Source organism: Lates calcarifer, linkage group LG11 (genome assembly GCF_001640805.2).
Source record: "Lates calcarifer isolate ASB-BC8 linkage group LG11, TLL_Latcal_v3, whole genome shotgun sequence".
In the NCBI taxonomy this organism is placed as follows: domain Eukaryota; kingdom Metazoa; phylum Chordata; class Actinopteri; family Centropomidae; genus Lates; species Lates calcarifer.
This window is the reverse complement of record NC_066843.1, coordinates 165178-182630: the sequence shown is the minus strand read 5'-3', so window position 1 is coordinate 182630 and position 17453 is coordinate 165178. Positions and strand designations below refer to the sequence as shown.

The 17453-nt window shown below is 46.6% G+C and overlaps 2 protein-coding genes across 2 annotated transcripts; one reads left to right on the top strand and one right to left on the bottom strand.

Annotated features, from left to right (window-relative positions):
• Positions 1-3: 3 nt before the first annotated feature.
• thoc6 (THO complex 6) lies at positions 4-4906 on the top strand. The gene is made up of 13 exons (XM_018688125.2): positions 4-154; positions 693-784; positions 869-933; positions 1012-1115; positions 1378-1415; positions 1493-1541; positions 1614-1685; positions 2058-2160; positions 2243-2292; positions 2700-2762; positions 2979-3089; positions 3660-3788; positions 4285-4906. Exons 1-13 carry the CDS (start codon positions 140-142, stop codon positions 4363-4365), a joined length of 972 nt encoding a protein of 323 aa, XP_018543641.1. The 5' UTR covers positions 4-139; the 3' UTR covers positions 4366-4906.
• Positions 4907-5009: 103 nt separating this feature from the next.
• Positions 5010-17084, bottom strand: LOC108891028 (mediator of RNA polymerase II transcription subunit 15-like). The gene is given in 19 exon segments (XM_051073915.1): positions 5010-6396; positions 7776-7874; positions 7953-8119; positions 8201-8358; positions 8446-8512; positions 8810-8873; positions 8985-9119; positions 9214-9341; positions 9467-9585; positions 9729-9869; positions 11097-11210; positions 12077-12535; positions 14138-14379; positions 14595-14658; positions 14661-14758; positions 14927-14950; positions 15805-15856; positions 15935-16022; positions 16902-17084. Coding segments are annotated over 19 exon segments (2424 nt in total). The 5' UTR covers positions 16970-17084; the 3' UTR covers positions 5010-6259.
• Positions 17085-17453: the final 369 nt, after the last annotated feature.

Sequence of the window (17453 nt, the reverse complement as noted above, 5' to 3'; positions counted from 1 at the left end):
GAATCCCTTGCGCCGCTGAACACGTCACATTCCCTCGCCTCGATTCAATCTTTTCCCTCTTTGAATCGTTGGTGTTTAAATCGCGTTGGTTCTCGGACTTGTTCTCCTTTTCCAGCCGTTTTAAACTGAGTTCAGCAGAATGGGTCCTGTAGAGGTAAACTTAATCTTCTTTAGCAAACTGCTGGTTCTGATGTGAAATGAAGAAACTGATATTTTGGACTGAAATCTGCTCGGAGCTCTTTGCTGTTTGGCGCTTTGTGTGTGTTATTGTGTGAAATGCTTCTGCAGACGTTAATATCAGATACAGTTGTGTTAGAAATGATTCATTACCTCATAATAAGTTAACAAACTCTGGTTTTTACAGTTTCTGATCTCTGCTGTCCAACCTCGCCTTAAGGGGAATACAGACAGACGAGAACCAAACTCCGTTCAGAATCCTGCTAAATTTCTGTTTTCTTGCTGTTAAGTAAAAAATGTCAAATTGTATAACAAGGTTTAAAACATAATTATGTTGCTGAGAATCTCCTGATTGATTCGGGTTGTGATTATAGAGATAATCAACTGGATTTATTGTGTGTAGAGGCTGTTTTTATGCAGAAGTGAGATTTGAATGAGAGCTTGAATAACAGCCTGTGAGCCTTTACAGTGATAACACACATTAAACAGGTGTGTGTGTTGTTTTCTGTCTGCAGCTGCTCCACATGTCAGTTTTCTCTCAGAGTTTTTCTCCCTGCGGTCGATTCCTGGCAGCTGGAAACAACTATGGAGAGATCGCTCTGTTCAGGTGAGACTGAAACACCTGAGTGACCTCATGTTTTTATCAGAGTGAAGGTGTGATGATGTGTAGTTAACGATGACTGTGTTACAGCCTGTCTGCAGCTCTGAGTCCAGATGCCACAGGACTGAGTCAGAAACCGGTTCTGACCTTCACCGGTGAGTTCAGGAGTTTCAGGGTCTGAGGTTCAGTCTGACTGAATAAAGGTCTTGACAGATTCTTGTCGTCCTCCTCAGCTCACGAAGGTCCGGTCTTCTCTCTGCTGTCGACGGACTGTCACCTCCTGAGCGCAGGGAACGGGGAGGTCAGCGCCTGGAGCTGGACCGAACTCATCAAGAAGGTAACAGACGTTTGAAAGGACAGATTCAGGGCTTTGGAGGAGACAGCGTTAATACGAGGCTTCAAACTGAGTCCATCTAAACCATATGCTGCGTTCAAGACCACTCTGTTAAATCAGGGACCTATTTGTGTGTTCAGGTCAGTTTTTCTGATCTGAGCTTGTAATTTCCAACTCTCCAACGCGTCATGAACGTAGCATTAATGCTCCTGGTCCTTTAACGTCTCCTTGGAGCTGACGGCGTTTTTCCTTCCTGTTTCCTCAGAACGTCAAACCTCTGTGGACCAAAAGACCGAACTACAAGTGAGAGACGACACCACGACACGTTTTCATCGTCCGAGTCGCGTCGACACGTCTCTGACCGTCTGTCTCTGTTTCAGGTCGAGTCTGGAGATTCCAGAGATCAACTCCATGACCATCAACAGCAGAGTGAGGACACATGTGACACAGTGAGGTCAGAGGTCAGAGGTCAGAGGTAGATGACTATGTTTGTTGTTTCAGGACAACAGTCTGATCGTCGGTGGAGGAGACAACAACCTGCACGTCCTGGACCTGGAACATGGAGTGTTCAAGGTCTGTCGGGTTTATCAGCACTGACGGGGTCATGGGGTTAGAAGGGAAAACAACATGGCCGACATCTGTTGGTCTGAAGGGCTGCGTAGAAAGATAAAACCTGATCGAAACGACAACAAACTTTTCTCACATAAGAGATTTTTTTTAAACGTGGACCGTGAACCAGGACCTGAGGTCATGGAGGTGACTTCAGGTGTAACTGGGTTCTCAGGGTTCAGGTAAATCACCATAGTAACTGCTGACCACCTGAGCTGCTCCAGGTGAACTTCAGGAGGATCAAACCACTGACCAATCAGATGTTGTTGTTGTTGTCGTTGTTGATATTGTTGATGTTGTCGTTGTGTTGATGACCTCCTGTGCTCCCGCCCTCAGGCGGTCCTGCAGGGTCACTCAGACTACGTCCACTGTGTGACCATGAGGGAGAGGGAGGCGGAGATCCTGTCAGGGGGGGAGGACGGAGCTGTGAGGATGTGGGGTGAGTGACGGAGGTGGAGGCGACGTCTCGGTCAGGAATCAGCAGCCGCAGGTTTAAACTGTGATGATGTGTGTTTCCTCAGACAGCCGCACGGCGCAGAGCGTTCACTGCATCGACGTCTACAAGTACGAGGTCAGATCTTCATGTTTGTTTCTCACTGACGTCCTCATCTGATGGTTGGAGAGAAGACAAGATGTCGTTTTCAAAAACTTGTCTCCTCTTCATCACAGGAAACGTCACAAAATCTTCCTCCACAATTTTTCTTTTTAGTCGATTCACAAACAACCAGAGAAATCAAGACTCCAGATCTGACGTTTTATTCTCTTCTGATCAGAGACGTTAAAAACATTCAGAGAGAAACTGGAAATATTCTGAGGTTAAACTGTAACCATCAGACCCACGAAGGTCTTTGACTTTTCCTCTGAAATTCAATAAAATTCATTAAATATCTGTGAAATGTTGCACCCCCCGCCCCAAACTTCTAATTTGTGTTACACGTGACTCTGTGCTGAGACAGTGAACGCCTCTCTGTGTTTCAGAGCTGTGCTCGGCCTCAGTTCGGTAAATGGATCAGCTGTTTGACCACAGACTCCGACTGGATGGTGAGAAAACACACATGATGCGTTCAAGGTCTCCTGGGGAAAAAAAATAAAAAGCATTTATCATTTAGCTGATGAGTGTCTGTGGTGGTTTTCAGTTCAGTTTTCAGTTTTTCAGACAGTTTCACTGAATAATTACAGTGAGAGTTTATTGAAAGGTTAACCTCCTCCTCCTGCTCCTCCTCTCTGTCCTCCTGCTCCTCCTCTGTCCTCCTGCAGCTGTGTGGTGGAGGTCCGTCTCTGTCTCTGTGGCATCTCCGCTCTCTGTCTCCGACCTCCACCTTCCCTCTGAGCGGCTGCCAGAGACAGGCCGCCTTCTACCAGGACATGGTGAGAGAACACGCACAGACCAACCTCCTTCATCAGGCCTCAAACGCACCATGTGAAACATCAGGTCACAGGCAACCAATCAAAGCTGAAAGAGAGTTCAGGTGTTCAGTTGGCTGCAGTCTGAGTTCTCACCACTAGGTGTCAGTAAAGCCTCCACACTGGACACTGATCAGACTCTGACTCCACATCAAGTGTTTGGTGTCAAACACGTCGCTTTATGTTTTTATATTAACAAGTGAAACAGATTCAGCTTCTCCCCAAAGTCACATGATGCGTTCACGTGCTGCTAATCCAGGTCAGTCTACAGTTAACACCTGAATCATGAGACACGCATTAAGTTTCCATCTGCGTTAACGTCTCAGAAAGTCGTCTCCCAAACTTCATAAGCCATAAATAAAACACCCGATGGGGCGTTCACATGAATTTTTCCCAGTAGGAAACTCATACTTCTGACAGATGACGACTCGTGTTTGTACAAGAGGAGAATGAAGTGTCTCAGCTTCTGTAGAAACCTGAAGCACAAACAGCTAACGTCATTAAAACAAGGACGTTGACTTCTCTCTGTCACAGATCCTGGCGGTGGGCGAGGGTCCGTTCGTGTCCCACTGTCTGCTGGGAGGAGACGTCAAAGCTCAGATCCCCTGTTCTCCACAGAGCCTCAACACGCTGCAGCTCAACACCAACAGCACCGAGCACCGGGTGAGACCCTGAATGCAGCACGGCCTCACTGACTAAATTATTCACAGTAAAAGAAGAAGCTGGTTCTGTCTTTGCTCCTGGTCTCACTGTGAAATACTCAGATACTCTATCAGTACAACTGTGTACTCCATTACAACAGTCCTGAGTAAAAGTACACAGCTACTGAGTGGTAAATGTACTGAAGTATTTGTAGCTAGTTAGGAGTTAAATACTGTTTGGTAGATTCATTCATGTTTTCTTTGTATCCTAATCTGTAAAGTAACTGTAACTATCTGACAGATGTAATCCAGTAAAGATACAGTACTTACCTCTGGCAGTAATCGAGTACGAGCACTGAAGTGACGGCAGCAACTGAATCTGATCTGGTTCATGTTTAAACAGAGACTCGGAGCAGATCTCAGATCAGATTTAAACTGGAATAAAATGAGACATTTAATAGAATCCGACATCAGAGAACTGACGGACGTGTCTGACGTTAAGAGTGCTGTGTTTTCAGGTTCTGACGGTCGGAGGCAGCAGCGCTCACATCGACGTCTTCACCAACCTGTCGTACAGAGCCTTCTCCCTCAGCTTCTGAACATGGACCGGACTCTCTGTGGCCCCCAAAACCTGAACTGGACTCAGACCTGGACCCTGAAACCGAGTCTGAAATCGGTGTGAGGAGAAACTTTGTCAAAATAATAATGTACGGTGGCCCTGAGAGGTCGATAAACTGCAGCTTAAGAACAAAACCAAACACAAAAACATGCTGTAAGTAGCACAGACGACACAACAGGAAGTGTTTCAAGAGGGACACAAACAAGTGACGCACCCGTCTGGGACATGTTTGTTCAGCTGAAGTCGGCCACTCGTCATTTTCCAACATCCAACACATTCCCGATGGGTGCGTCACTTGTTTGTGTCCCTCTGGAAACACTTCCTGTTGTTGTCAGTTTGTTGAACTCGGTGCCACCGTAAAAATTCTATTAAAATGTCCTCAAAACGTTGGTTTCTAACTCAACAAACTCACACCTGTATGAACGCTGACGTGTGACAGATGAAGCTCGGAGCAGTTTTTTGTGAAACTTTTGTATCTTTTAGTTTGAAGATAATAAAATATTTTTGCCATTTTATACAAACTGTTGTTTTTTTTTAACAAAACAAAATAAAATCTAAACTATCGATCATTTAATCTTGACGGATATATCAAACCTTCAACCACGACTCCAGGACGTAAAAATCTGAACTGAAAAGTTTTTATTTAAAATAGCAAAAAAATACATTTATATTTTCAAACCTTTTTTTTTCCTCCACATCGTTGTCCTCTGTTGTGGTACAAAACTGAAACAGAAACTCATTCCAACTAAAGAAGAAACACAAACTAACTCATGATGCGTTCAGGGAGCAGAATACAAGTCAGGATAAATGACAGCTGAGCTGTTTACATGTTGGTCCGTTCCCTTTATGTTCAGTGGCTCTGCCTAAAATCTGCTCTCTGACTAATGGACCTCTGAATGGAGCGAGGTCCGGAGGCCACGGGATCAACGACCACTGCTGACTACCCAGAATGCATTGGGAATAATGTCGGGATCAGACTACATAACCTCAGCTGGATCATTTCCCACATCCACAGTCAAATATGAACGAGAGAAGGTCTGATTCTTGGAGTGACTGGAGGGTTCCCTTAGTCCTTGAGGTGACCCAGAGGGTTCTGGGTCCTCTGAGGTTCTAAGGATTGATATGGACGTTCATCGAGTCCTCAAAGTGGTTCTTCAGGTTTGCTGGGGGTTTTGAGGTCAGGGTTCCTTAAGGCGGCTGTAGGGTTGAACAGGGAGGTTGTAGTGGATCTTGTTCTTTAGGTCCTTTAGCTGGATCCAGAGGTTCTGATGTTGGAGGATTAAGGAGGTCCTGAATGTGTTCTGTGTGTCATGAGAGGGCTCTTTAGGTTTTTCAGGAAGTTCTAGGGGATCATCTGGGTTCTTGAGTTCAATCTAATTTTGAGCTCATTTGATGGAGAAGAGTTATGAGGGTTCTTTAGGTCTCTCAGGAGGTTCTGAGGATCTCTAAGATGGTTCTTCCAGTAACGAGTGGGTTCATTCAGTCCTACAGGAGGTTCTGGGTGATTAAAGGGTTCTAGATGTTCTGAAGGTGTTCTGTTTGTTGTGAGAGGGATCTGTTGCTAATGTTATTGTCCACCCTCATTTTAACTCCTGAACGCACCATGACTGTTGGGCTATTACCAGGCTGAAGTCATGTGATCTGATCCAGGTCTGATCCAGGTCTGATCCAGGTCTGACAGCTGCCACATACGGAGTGAGTCAGTTTTATCCAGAACCGTCCTTTAGTGTTTCTACAGAACTTCAACAGATGAAACTGGTCTGAGGTCAGATCCGAACGTAGTGTCCATGTAAACAGTGTGAGTGTCGGAGGGTGGGGTTACTGTGTCTGCAGCAGGTGATGTCAGGTGAGCGGTGGTGGTGGTGGGCGGGGCTTCAGGCTGCGGACAGACAGGCCTGGCGGACGCTCTGAGCCCAGGTGTTGAGCAGCTCCGTCACAGAGTGTTTGTCCGGCAGCTGCAGCAGTTTAGACGTCATGTTCCTGTGGACCGTCTGCAGGAAGCTGTTCGCACCTGGAGACAGGAAGACAAGATTAAAGAGGGTTTGATCCTTTCAAAATAAAATTCATTATAATTACTTCATGTTATTAGGTGTAAATGAGCGATAGGGACAGAAAGTCAGATCCTTTTAGTTTAACCAGAAACATCTATATATCTCTACCAGACTCCATTGACAAAAACAGGGATTTAACCAGGAGCTGCTGGAATACCACTGCCTCCATCTGTTAGTTGTGTTGTTGTTGTGTTGTTGTTGTGTTGTTGTTGTTGTTGTTGTTGTGGTTGTGTTGTTGTTGTGTTGTTGTTGTGTTGTGTTGTTGTTGTGTTGTTGTTGTTGTTGTGGTTGTGTTGTTGTGTTGTGTTGTTGTTGTGTTGTGTTGTTGTTGTTGTTGTTGTTGTTGTGTTGTGTTGTTGTTGTGTTGTGGTTTGTTGTTGTTGTTGTTGTGGTTGTGTTGTTGTGGTTGTGTTGTGTTGTTGTTGTTGTGTTGTTGTGTTGTTGTTGTGTTGTTGTTGTGTTGTGTTGTTGTTGTTGTTGTTGTTGTGTTGTGTTGTTGTGGTTGTGTTGTTGTGTTGTGTTGTGTTGTGTTGTTGTTGTGTTGTTGTTGTGTTGTGTTGTGTTGTTGTTGTGGTTGTGTTGTTGTTGTGTTGTGTTGTTGTGTTGTGTTGTTGTGTTGTGTTGTGTTGTGTTGTTGTTGTGTTGTTGTGTTGTGTTGTGTTGTGTTGTTGTTGTTGTGTTGTGTTGTTGTGTTGTTGTTGTTGTGTTGTGTTGTGTTGTTGTGTTGTGGTTGTGTTGTTGTGTTGTGTTGTTGTTGTTGTGGTTGTGTTGTGTTGTTGTTGTGTTGTTGTTGTGTTGTGTTGTGTTGTGTTGTTGTTGTGTTGTTGTTGTGGTTGTGTTGTTGTGGTTGTGTTGTGTTGTTGTTGTTGTGTTGTGTTGTGTTGTTGTTGTGTTGTTGTTGTGTTGTGTTGTTGTGTTGTGTGTTGTTGTTGTGTTGTTGTTGTGTGTTGTTGTGTTGTTGTTGTTGTGTTGTGGTTGTGTTGTTGTTGTGTTGTGTTGTGTTGTTGTGTTGTGTTGTGTTGTTGTTGTGTTGTGTTGTTGTTGTGTTGTTGTGTTGTGTTGTTGTTGTGTTGTGTTGTGTTGTTGTTGTTGTGTTGTGTTGTTGTTGTTGTTGTTGTGTTGTGTTGTTGTGTTGTTGTTGTGTTGTGTGTGTTGTGTTGTGTTGTTTGTTGTTGTTTGTGTTGGGTTGTGTTGTTGTGTTGTTGTTGTTGTGTTGTTTGTTGTTGTTGTTGTTGTTTGTTGTTGTTGTGTTGTGTTGTGTTGTGTTGTTGTTGTTGTTGTGGTTGTGGTTGTTGTTGTGTTGTGTTGTGTTGTTGTTGTTGTTGTGTTGTGGTCTCACCGTACTGCTCTCCGTCGTCGGCCCAGTAAGGACTCTGCTCAGGATAATCAGCAGGAACGCTGAGCTGCAGTGGGGGAACACTGGGCAGGTTTTTATCATCTGTCAACAAAAACAAAAACAAACATTAACACCACAAACTGATAACCTGATGTGTTTCAGATGTCACTGCCGTCTGACCCAGTTTGCAGACGAGGTGCACGGTGCCGTTGTTGCTGCAGAACGAAGGATCCAGGTTAACCAGGAACTTGACGTCGAGGCGAGCCACCTCTCCCTGCAGGATGTTGGGGATGGTCTGCCGCTCGTCCTCCTCGTGCTTCCTCTTCCGACCTGAGACGTTTGGACCCCTGAGGGACGGAGGGGCAGCGTCACAACACTCGTCAATCGTCCTGTAAATCTGACCTGTGGCTGTGGGAGGTGAAACTTACGTGATGGGCGGTCCGTGGATGGCGGCCATGGCGGGGGCAAAGGTTCGGTACAGGGAGTGGTTGAAGACCGGAGAGCGGATGTTGGCCATGACGGCGTCGAGCAGCGGCTGACACAGATACTGCTGCTTGGTGGGCACAGGGGGGGGAGGGGGGGTCGGCTGAAACAACAGAGACAAACTTTTATTGATCGGAGAAAAAACACTCAACAACGTGACGAGCACAGACGCAGGAGGACGAGCTCTCACCACGGCCATGTCGTTCTTCAGCTTCTCTAAAGCGATTTCACATTTCTGCAGCGTCCTCAGAGGACACCTGGAGGTCAAAGGTCACACAGGAGGTTACACAGCACCTCAAACAGAGCCACAGAGGGGTCATAATATATACACATACAGACAGTGATGGTACATACTGAACACACAAAGTACAATTAGTTCCCACGTTTTAACTAATTTGTTCCCATGTTTTTGCTTATTTGTTTCCATGTTGTAATTTATTTGTGCGCACCAAAGCAGGACAGCATTAGCTACAGTATTCACGTCAGTTCATTAGCTTACAGAACACATCAGCTGGTCTGAACGATTGATCTCATTTTAACTGCGTGGATGTTACCTGGTGTTTGGATCAGTCAGGATGTTCAACAGACTCTTCATCTTACTCAGGTCCTTCTTTCTGTCTGTTAACAGTAAAAAAACAAAGAGGAAAATCAACTAAATAAATGTTAAGATATTAAAACAATGTAGGAGCTCTCAGCGTCCAATCAGCTGATCGATCGATCGGCTCGGACCTTCGTTCTTGTCGATCTTGTTGATCATCCTGCGCAGAGGTTCGATGTATTTGGAGAGCTGTTTGAGTTTCTCCATGTACTGCTGGTCCTCCAGAGATGTGGCTCCGGCTGGACTCATCACTGAGCTGGGGTTACCTGAGGACAGGTGAGGACAGGTGAGGACAGGTGAGGACAGGTGAACCAGCAGCTGTTCTACAGGAGGGAGATCAGAGTGAAGTCGTGAGTGTACCTGGAGTGTTGAGTGGTCCAGGAGAGGGGACTCCATAGTTCTGGGGGGTCCTGGCAGTGGCGGGGCTGTGTGAGGGCTGAGGGGAGGGGCTGGGCTGGAAACCCCCCGGAGACGGCGTGGGACCAGAGCTAGAGAGAGGAGGAGGTGGAGGAGGAGGAGGAGGAGGAGGAGGAGAAGGAGGAGAAGAGTGGGGGGGGCGTTTTAAAATCCAGAATCAGAGTCGGTTTGTTTCACCTGAAGGTTTTCATCGTACCTGGCAGAGTTGGGCTGTGAGGTCGGGGGCTGGGGCGACGGCTGGGGGGGAGGAGGCATCGGCTGCGGCGTCTGGACCTGCACAGGTGAGGGCGATGACATCATCGAATGCTGCTGTACCTGTGGAGGTGATTGGACAGAGGAGCCAATCAGAGGTGGTGGGGCTGCAGCCTAAAGGAAGCAGCAGAGCAGGAGAAGAGGCCACTGACAGACAGAAGCACAGCGACAGCTCAGAGGTCAGAGGTCACACTGGGGGTAAATACCTGCTGTGGCTGTCCGCCCGCCGCAGCGGCAGCGGCGGCAGCAGCGGCGGCGGCGGCAGCGGCGGCAGTGTTGGGAGGAGGGATGGAGGGGTTGACGGCTCGAGGCAGCCGGTTAGGAATCGGCATCCCAGGACGAACCAGCTTCAGAAGAGGACACACAACAGACACAGGTGAGCAGAGAGGAGGCAGACACACAACGCAACACAGACATCGGCCATTTGACCTCTCAGACTGACGCTTCGCATGATGTGTGTTTGTCTGAATGAACATTATGATGAACATTTTATTTTGTGAACAAGCGTGTTTTAGCATCGTTATAAATCCTCGACTGTGAATCCATCCACCAAATATGACTGAACGATGAAACAATCCCGATCTGGGATCACGACAAAATTGATGTGGATTAAGACGATAAACTTGGGCATTTTTATTCATTTTGGGCATTTTATTAACAACCTATCAGACGGCAGCATTAATGCAACAACAGCCAATCAGGCAGCAGCTGCACATCAAAGTACAGACCCATTATCTGATCCCCATGAGGTAAAGAAAGCTCAGGAACATGAGTGGAATCAGAGAGAGGCACGAAAGTGAAGAACTGACTTTATCCTCAGGAAACTGTTCAACAAAGGTCACGGTGACGAAGTTCAGATGAAGACGGTCTGAAAAACATGTCGCCGGTCGGTACCAACAAAGATGGAAACAAAACAAATCTTTACAATCAGCTGAAAAGGTTTAATCCCAGCGACCACACAGAGAGGATGAAGATGCTGTTTGTCCGTCCACACCAAGTCCTAGCAGGGCTAACAGCTAACAGGGCTAACAGCTAGCAGGGCTAACAGCTAACAGGGCTAACAGCTAACAGCTAACAGGGCTGAACCAACACTAACATTTATCCTGTCGTCAAAAAGAAGTGTGAATGTAACAAACACAGTTTCCTCCTTCTCAGTTAAAGACATGAAACCTCTGAGCTCAGCAGAGAACGATGGGTTCAGGAAACTGATTAAAGTTCTGGACTGTAGCTATGAACTCCCAGACAGGAAATACCTTTCACAAACTGCTGACTGTCTAATCTGCTCCTCTACATAGAAGGTCCTATCAGAGGAGTCTGTGATCGAAGTCATTTTTTATCAGTTATCAGGAGTTTTAACGAGTGCTTCCTAATTACATTTTGTATCAGCTAAATGTTATCAAGCTAGCTAGCTAATTAGTTAGCAGTAGCTACTGCAATCTAATGTTTTTTGGATTTACATGTTCTCCCCCTCAGTGAACATGCTGACGTCTGGTGAGAGCGTCGTATAATCAGCAGCATGTGACCTGATTCAGAGCCATAAACACGTAAAGCACCTGAGCTGGCTGCGGTCTCACCTGTCCAGATCCGGCGGCAGCGGCTGCGGCGGCTGCGTTGAGCTGCGCCTGCGCTGCGGCCTGCTGTGCTTGCTGCGCTGCGGCCTGCTGCTGCTGCAGGGCTGCACGGGCCTGCTTTCACACACACACACACACACACACACACACACACACACACACAGCAAGGCATGCAAGCAGAGGGACGGGTAAGCAAAACTACTGCAACTCTACGCTGTGTTTCCTGAAGAAAGGTATTGTGGGTAAGAGAAGCTCTGATCCACGTTTTTCTTTCTGACATCATGTCTGATGAAAATCCTGTTTCCTGGTCCAACTTCTCTGAGTCTCTCCTGTTTTCCAGATGCTGCAGTGCTGAGTCTGTGTTGTCTGAACAGATCTGAGATCTGAGAAATAAAGAATGCCAGCAGATGCTAAAGTTAGCCACCTAACCTAGCTAACGTTAGCACCTGCTAGTAAACGCTAGTAATCTTTGTGTTTGGCTGTTTTCTGTGTCCTTTTCTGTGCTGCCAAAAATAGTGAAAATAGCTAGCTAAGTTTGACTCCAGTGGGTGCTAACTTTAGCCAGCTAACTTAGCTAATGTTAGCACTCACTGTTAAAAGCAGGTCCCCCAGGTTAGCTGGCTAACATTAACATCTTTTTTGTTTTTCTTCACCGGTTTAAAAACTGTAACCTATCAGCTGCAGTCAGTTCCTCTTCTCTTCCTTGTCACAGTGAAGCAGTAGAATGACTGAACAGCTGTTGGACTCAGATCTGCAGCATCTGGAAAACAGGAGAGACTCAGAGAAGTTGGACCAGGAAACAGGATTTTCATCGGTCGTGACGTCACACTTAACAAGTGGAGGTCTACTCTGAAAGCTCAGGTTTCTCTGCTGATACCAAACATTGATCTGATTCAGTGCACTCTGCTGTGGTGGAGAGGACAGACCAGGTGCAGTATAAGCAGGAGTTTTTGTAGACATGCAGACAGTGAACTCGGTCTCACCTGGAAGGCCTGGAGCTTGAGCTGGTGCTGCTGCTGCTGCTGCTGCTGACTCAGAGAGTTGATGGGAACGTGTTGAGCAGACGTCATCTGTCCAGCCAGGGACTGAGGCACCATGCCGGGCTGCTGCTGCTGCTGCTGAGAGTGAGGAGGCATCTGACCCGGCTGAGGCTGACCCTGGACCTGGATCTGCTGCTGCTGCTGGACCATGTGCTGAATGGACTGGGCCTGGGCCTGAGCCTGAGCCTGAGCCTGAGCTTGAGCCTGAGCTTGAGCCTGAGCCTGAGCCTGAGCTTGAGCCTGAGCCTGAGCTTGAGCCTGAGCTTGAGCCTGAGCCTGAGCCTGAGCTTGAGCCTGAGCTTGAGCCTGGGCCTGAGCCTGAGCCTGAGCGTGCTGCTGCTGGAGCTGCAGCTGCACCATCTGCTGCTGCTGCTGCTGCTGCTGGATCCTGGTCTGGTGCATCTGCAGAGACAGGGTGGGAACACATAATTCCCGTAACTGTGATAGAGGGACGTTAATTTTGGTTAGCGAAACACAGGCTTAAAACACAATGTACTTACCAAGAGATGGAGAGCCGTCTCCTTGGAGTGTCTGTTAATACAACCGAACGCTGAACAAGATATTTCCGGGCAAACAAAATGTTAAAATGTGCTATCACTTCACCAGATTGACAGCTGTCAATCACACAGTAGCCACACCCTAAAGCATACCCTGCTTTATCATCTATTTTCCTCTAAACGCGGCCGTAATTTACAAAATCAACATTGTGTTGTATTGAAGAAGACTTACATCTAGTGATTGAGACCTTAAACTCATCAGGAAAATGTTTACTGAGATATTAAATCGAGATAGAAGCAGGGCCATTTTCTCATAGACTTCAGTACAAACAGACGTCTTTTCGCCCCCTGCCGGCCATTCGACAGAATGCAGGTTTAAGGCACTTCAACGTTGGCTTCATTTTTCAGACCCGGAAACGACATCCATCTTTATACAGTCTATGATTCTGCCCATAAACTGCTGAGTCATCGCCAACAGCTGAGTCACTGGTTGCTATGGTGACTGGGCCCCAGGCCGGGTCATTAGCCGAAACTTCTCATCAAACCCTCACAGCTCAAAAACTACAACTCCCATCAGCCCAGTTTCTTCAGTCTGAGCTCCACAGAGCTTCAGTGAAGACTCTGATGTTTTATATGTGGACGTCCTGTTTACGGTTTAGGCTCCATCACAGTTTTAAAACAGAGCTTCAGAGCTCAGTTTAACATGGCAGTCTATGGGACTGTGGGTCAGCGCTCTCTGTGTTTGGAGGAGGTTTATTCACAAACTGTGAGTCATGTGACAATGGGAGTCACACTGGGTGAGAGAGGACACATTTCTCTACGTCTTCATATAGAAAGTGTCTGTGTAGGTTGGAAACTGTGGGAATTAAAAGAGGTTTGAATCTGATTTTTATGGTAAAATGTTCAGAGGTGGCAGTTAGAGTGATGATGTCACACACACTAACCCTGAACATTCCGTGCAATACACACCCATTATAAACTCTGACACTGTAAAAAATGAAAAACATAAAACTTAAACTGAGATTTTATAAAAACTATAACAGCTATCAGAAAGCAAATTAAACTCAGGGTTAATAAAAACGTTACTAACAGACATACGACACTATTCCTGATCGAACCACACTTTCTGGTGTATGTTTTGCAGGAGTGGTTATGCAAGATAATTTGTACAGAAGAGGAATAATAACTGGAGTATAGGCATCATTACCTGATCACTACTAAAAACTACTCAAACACAAAGTTAAGAAAAGACTCAGGACTGCTTCACTTCCTATATTTTTTCAGGACCTGGACAACTTTCATCTAACGTCCTTACAGAGTATATCAGAGTTTAGTGACTTCACAGTGAAGCAGCATCACAGACCGTCACCCTCAGATAACCTCAGTGAGACTTCAGGTCTGAAGGTCTGCTGGTCTGAGGGAACTGGGTGTTGAAGCTGTCAGAGCTCAGATGATACCGTTTTGTGTTCTCATGTGTATCAGACGTGTTGTTAGCGTGGTGGTGTACCTGGTTCTGCTGCTGCTGGTTCTGGGCCTGTTGCTGCTGCAGCTGCTGCACCCTCAGCTGCTGCTGCACCTGAAACTGCTGCTGGATGGCGGCGTTCTGCTGCTGCTGCATGGCGCTCTGCTGCTGCATGGCGTTCTGCTGCTGCTGCTGGGCCTGCTGGAACTGCTGGAACTGGATGGACTGCTGCTGCTGCTGCTGCTGCTGCGCCTGCACCATCTGCTGCATCGGCATCTGGGCCCCTACTGCGGAGCGAACAGACGGAGGTGAAGGACCGACCCGGTCTACAGCTCAGAACCAGTCTGAGGAGAGCTCTGGAGTCTCAAACACACACAACGTGCCAAAGCAGAGACTGAAAGTAAGACCGGCTCTGACGCCAAAATGCGCAGCTGAGACGCAGCCAGCAACCACTGATGTGCATTCACAGCAAACACACACCACATGGAGGAAACACACTCACTGGCTTGTGGGTTTCCAGCCACCCCTGCCATGGCATGCTGGCCTATCTGCATCGGCCCATGGCCCCCATGCCACCCACTGGAGCACCGGCGGGGCGAGGCCCCATGCCGATGGCGCCCGGGCCCCCTCCAACCCCTGTCAGGTTAGTCAGGGTATTCATGGGATCTAGCAGAAGGGTAGACAACAGACAATATTACGCAGCTCCAACATGCACAGCAGAAATCATGAACACCATGAGTCTGGTAGTGACAGGTCCGGCAGAGGACAGAACACAGCAAAGAAAAACTCAAATGAAAGAGGAACCAAACAGAGACCAGAACAAAGTCCGCCTACCTGAACCTCCGTGGGTCTTCTTGTCTGTAAAGGAGACACCGGTCGTTAGTAAGTAGTCAGTTTACAGCTGCAGCCTCTGTAGACTCAACAGGTTCATAAAGTCTTTCAACATCTCATCTTTCCTGGCCGACAGTCGACAGATAAAACATGATGTTTAGATGTGAGTCAATCACAGGGGAACAGACCAAGTCCGGACTCCTGAACCAGACCAGAACCTGAATCTGACCAGGATCTTACACTTAAACTAAAACTACATCCTGTTCCATCAGCAGAGTCTCTGCACAGTTCACTTTAACTGAGTCCTGCACAGGGTCCAGTACTCACAATAAGCTGTGGTAACTGCTCCGTTTTTCTTTTCACAGGTACTTTTACAGGTAGGGCTTTTTTTATATTTCAAAATAAAACTGAAATGAAAAAGATGTCCAGTATTTAAACATCTAAATCACGATTATCTGGCCACAATGTTTTATATTGTGAAAGTCAATGATTCAACCTTTGACCCCTTGACCCTGGCACGACAGTGATTTATTTGATGCTATCTCAAAGTGGAGATTTAGTAGAAGCCAAACAGGCTGATGGGGTCGATCAGACTGAGGAAAACCAGTCTCCAAAAGCAGAATCAGATGTGTAGAATGAGTGTAGTTTGATCAACGACGACAGAAATCAAATCATCGGCAGCTTGTAAAAAGTGCGTTTGATCACTGCGAGCTGCAGGAGCACAGGTGCTGCCACAACCGACACCTGCCAGGTAAGTACTACCTAAATGAAATTCAAGGCTTTTTAAAAACTGTTTAAGGCCTTCTGAAGACATGCAGACTCCCTGTGTTCACGTGGCCGCTGAGATTGTTACGTGTTGAAGCTCGTGGTCAGATACTCACGGATGTCTCTGAAGTGAATGATGAGCCTCGCCACCAGAGATAAATACTCCTCCTGTAAAGGAAAACTCAGTCAGACCTTCATGAAAACAGTTCTGTGCTCTTTCATGCTGGTTCAGAAACATCAGCTCACTCTGGACTTGGCTTTAACGAAGACGTGGTTCTCCATGTCGTTACTGGACTTGGTGTGTGCGGTTCCTGCCTTCCTCATCGCGTCCTCGCTGGGAGGAAACACCAGAAACACACTCGTCATTTTCCACAGTCACAGAGGACAAACACAGGAAGTGATGGTGAACATGGTCACCATCACTTCCTGTTACATTCAGTCTGATTACTGATCCTTTAGATCTTTATCTCCTGATGTTTTCATTGTTTTTAAAAATGCTTGATGTGTAGAAATATTCTGCTACAAGTAAAAGTCCTCAGCATCAAAAATACTTTAAGTACCAAGGTAAAAGTACTCATTAAGCAGAGTAATCACATTAGTATGATCATCATTTTAAAGGCTTTATAAACTGCTGTGTGTACAGTGTTAACCTACAGTATCAGTACAGTTGCTTGGTTAGTTATTTCTTTATGGTCGATCAATCAGACACGGTTCAGTGAAAACTACAACATCTCCCTCTGATACAGTATAAAGTACTGGGACATGTAAAGGAGTACAGTAAAGTACTTGGTTAAATTATTCTCTGTGTACTAAACTGAAACTTCTTACACTCTCATAATAGACAAACATATATAATCCATTATCTTCTGATTATGAAGCTGCTGTTGATGGTTACGGTGCAGATTTCACTGAGCATCAGCTGCTACCGAAGATATCTGTCAGAAATTATATATTACGAGTTGATTCTGTTCATTTTATCTGAGCCGAATTAAAGACTGGACCTGAACCTTTCATTACGTCCTCCCTGCCGTGATAACGGACCCATGCTAGTTCTGTTTTTTCACAACTCGTTCTTAATTTACGGATTTTCACAGTACGGTTTGTCGGTGACGCTGTTTCCAGCCGCGCTAACGTTAGCTTAGCTCATGCGGCTAACAGAAGCAGAGGGAGTGATATAGCTTGAAAAACGCGACTCGGAGCGGGAATAACTCACATCTGAGCGACGACCTTCTGTCGGAACTGGGGGCTCCTCCAGTCGCTGTCCGGTCCCGGGACGTCCATCGCACGAATTCTGTGTTTTTGTTGGATTTTTTCCACCGGAGTTGGATGTTTCCCCTCTGCTCTTCCTTCTTCCGCTCAGAGGAAAATGGCGGCTGTTGGCGCCTCCTGCGGGACAGACGGTGAACAGCTCACTGCAGCTGCTGCACCGGCGCGGAGCAAGCCGCGGCCCGTGGGCCCTCTCCCGGCCCTGCAGTGACAGAATACTGTCACAGTTAGAATCATCGATCAGAATCTGCAGAGTCTCTACAAAAGTACAACATTCCCGTGAGATGTAGTGGAGTATAAGAACAGGGAACAGGTACTTGAGTAAATGTACTTAGTTACTTTCCAGCTGTGGTCACAGATGTTATGAAATAACGTCTTAGTTTCATCTGATGTCAAACATCATCTTTGAGTCTGAGGTGTTTCTGGTTTGAGGAACAGAAACCTGGAGTCCTGACGTCTGGACTGATCCAGGATCAGATCTCAGGCTCTGGATGTTTTC

What these genes read in the sequence shown, in the direction of transcription:
- thoc6 (XM_018688125.2), top strand. An exon ending in CCACAGACTCCGACTGGATG is followed by an intron (nt 2,763 to 2,978) that starts GTGAGAAAACAC and finishes GTCCTCCTGCAG; the next exon opens with CTGTGTGGTGGAGGTCCGTC. An exon ending in CCAACAGCACCGAGCACCGG is followed by an intron (nt 3,789 to 4,284) that starts GTGAGACCCTGA and finishes CTGTGTTTTCAG; the next exon opens with GTTCTGACGGTCGGAGGCAG.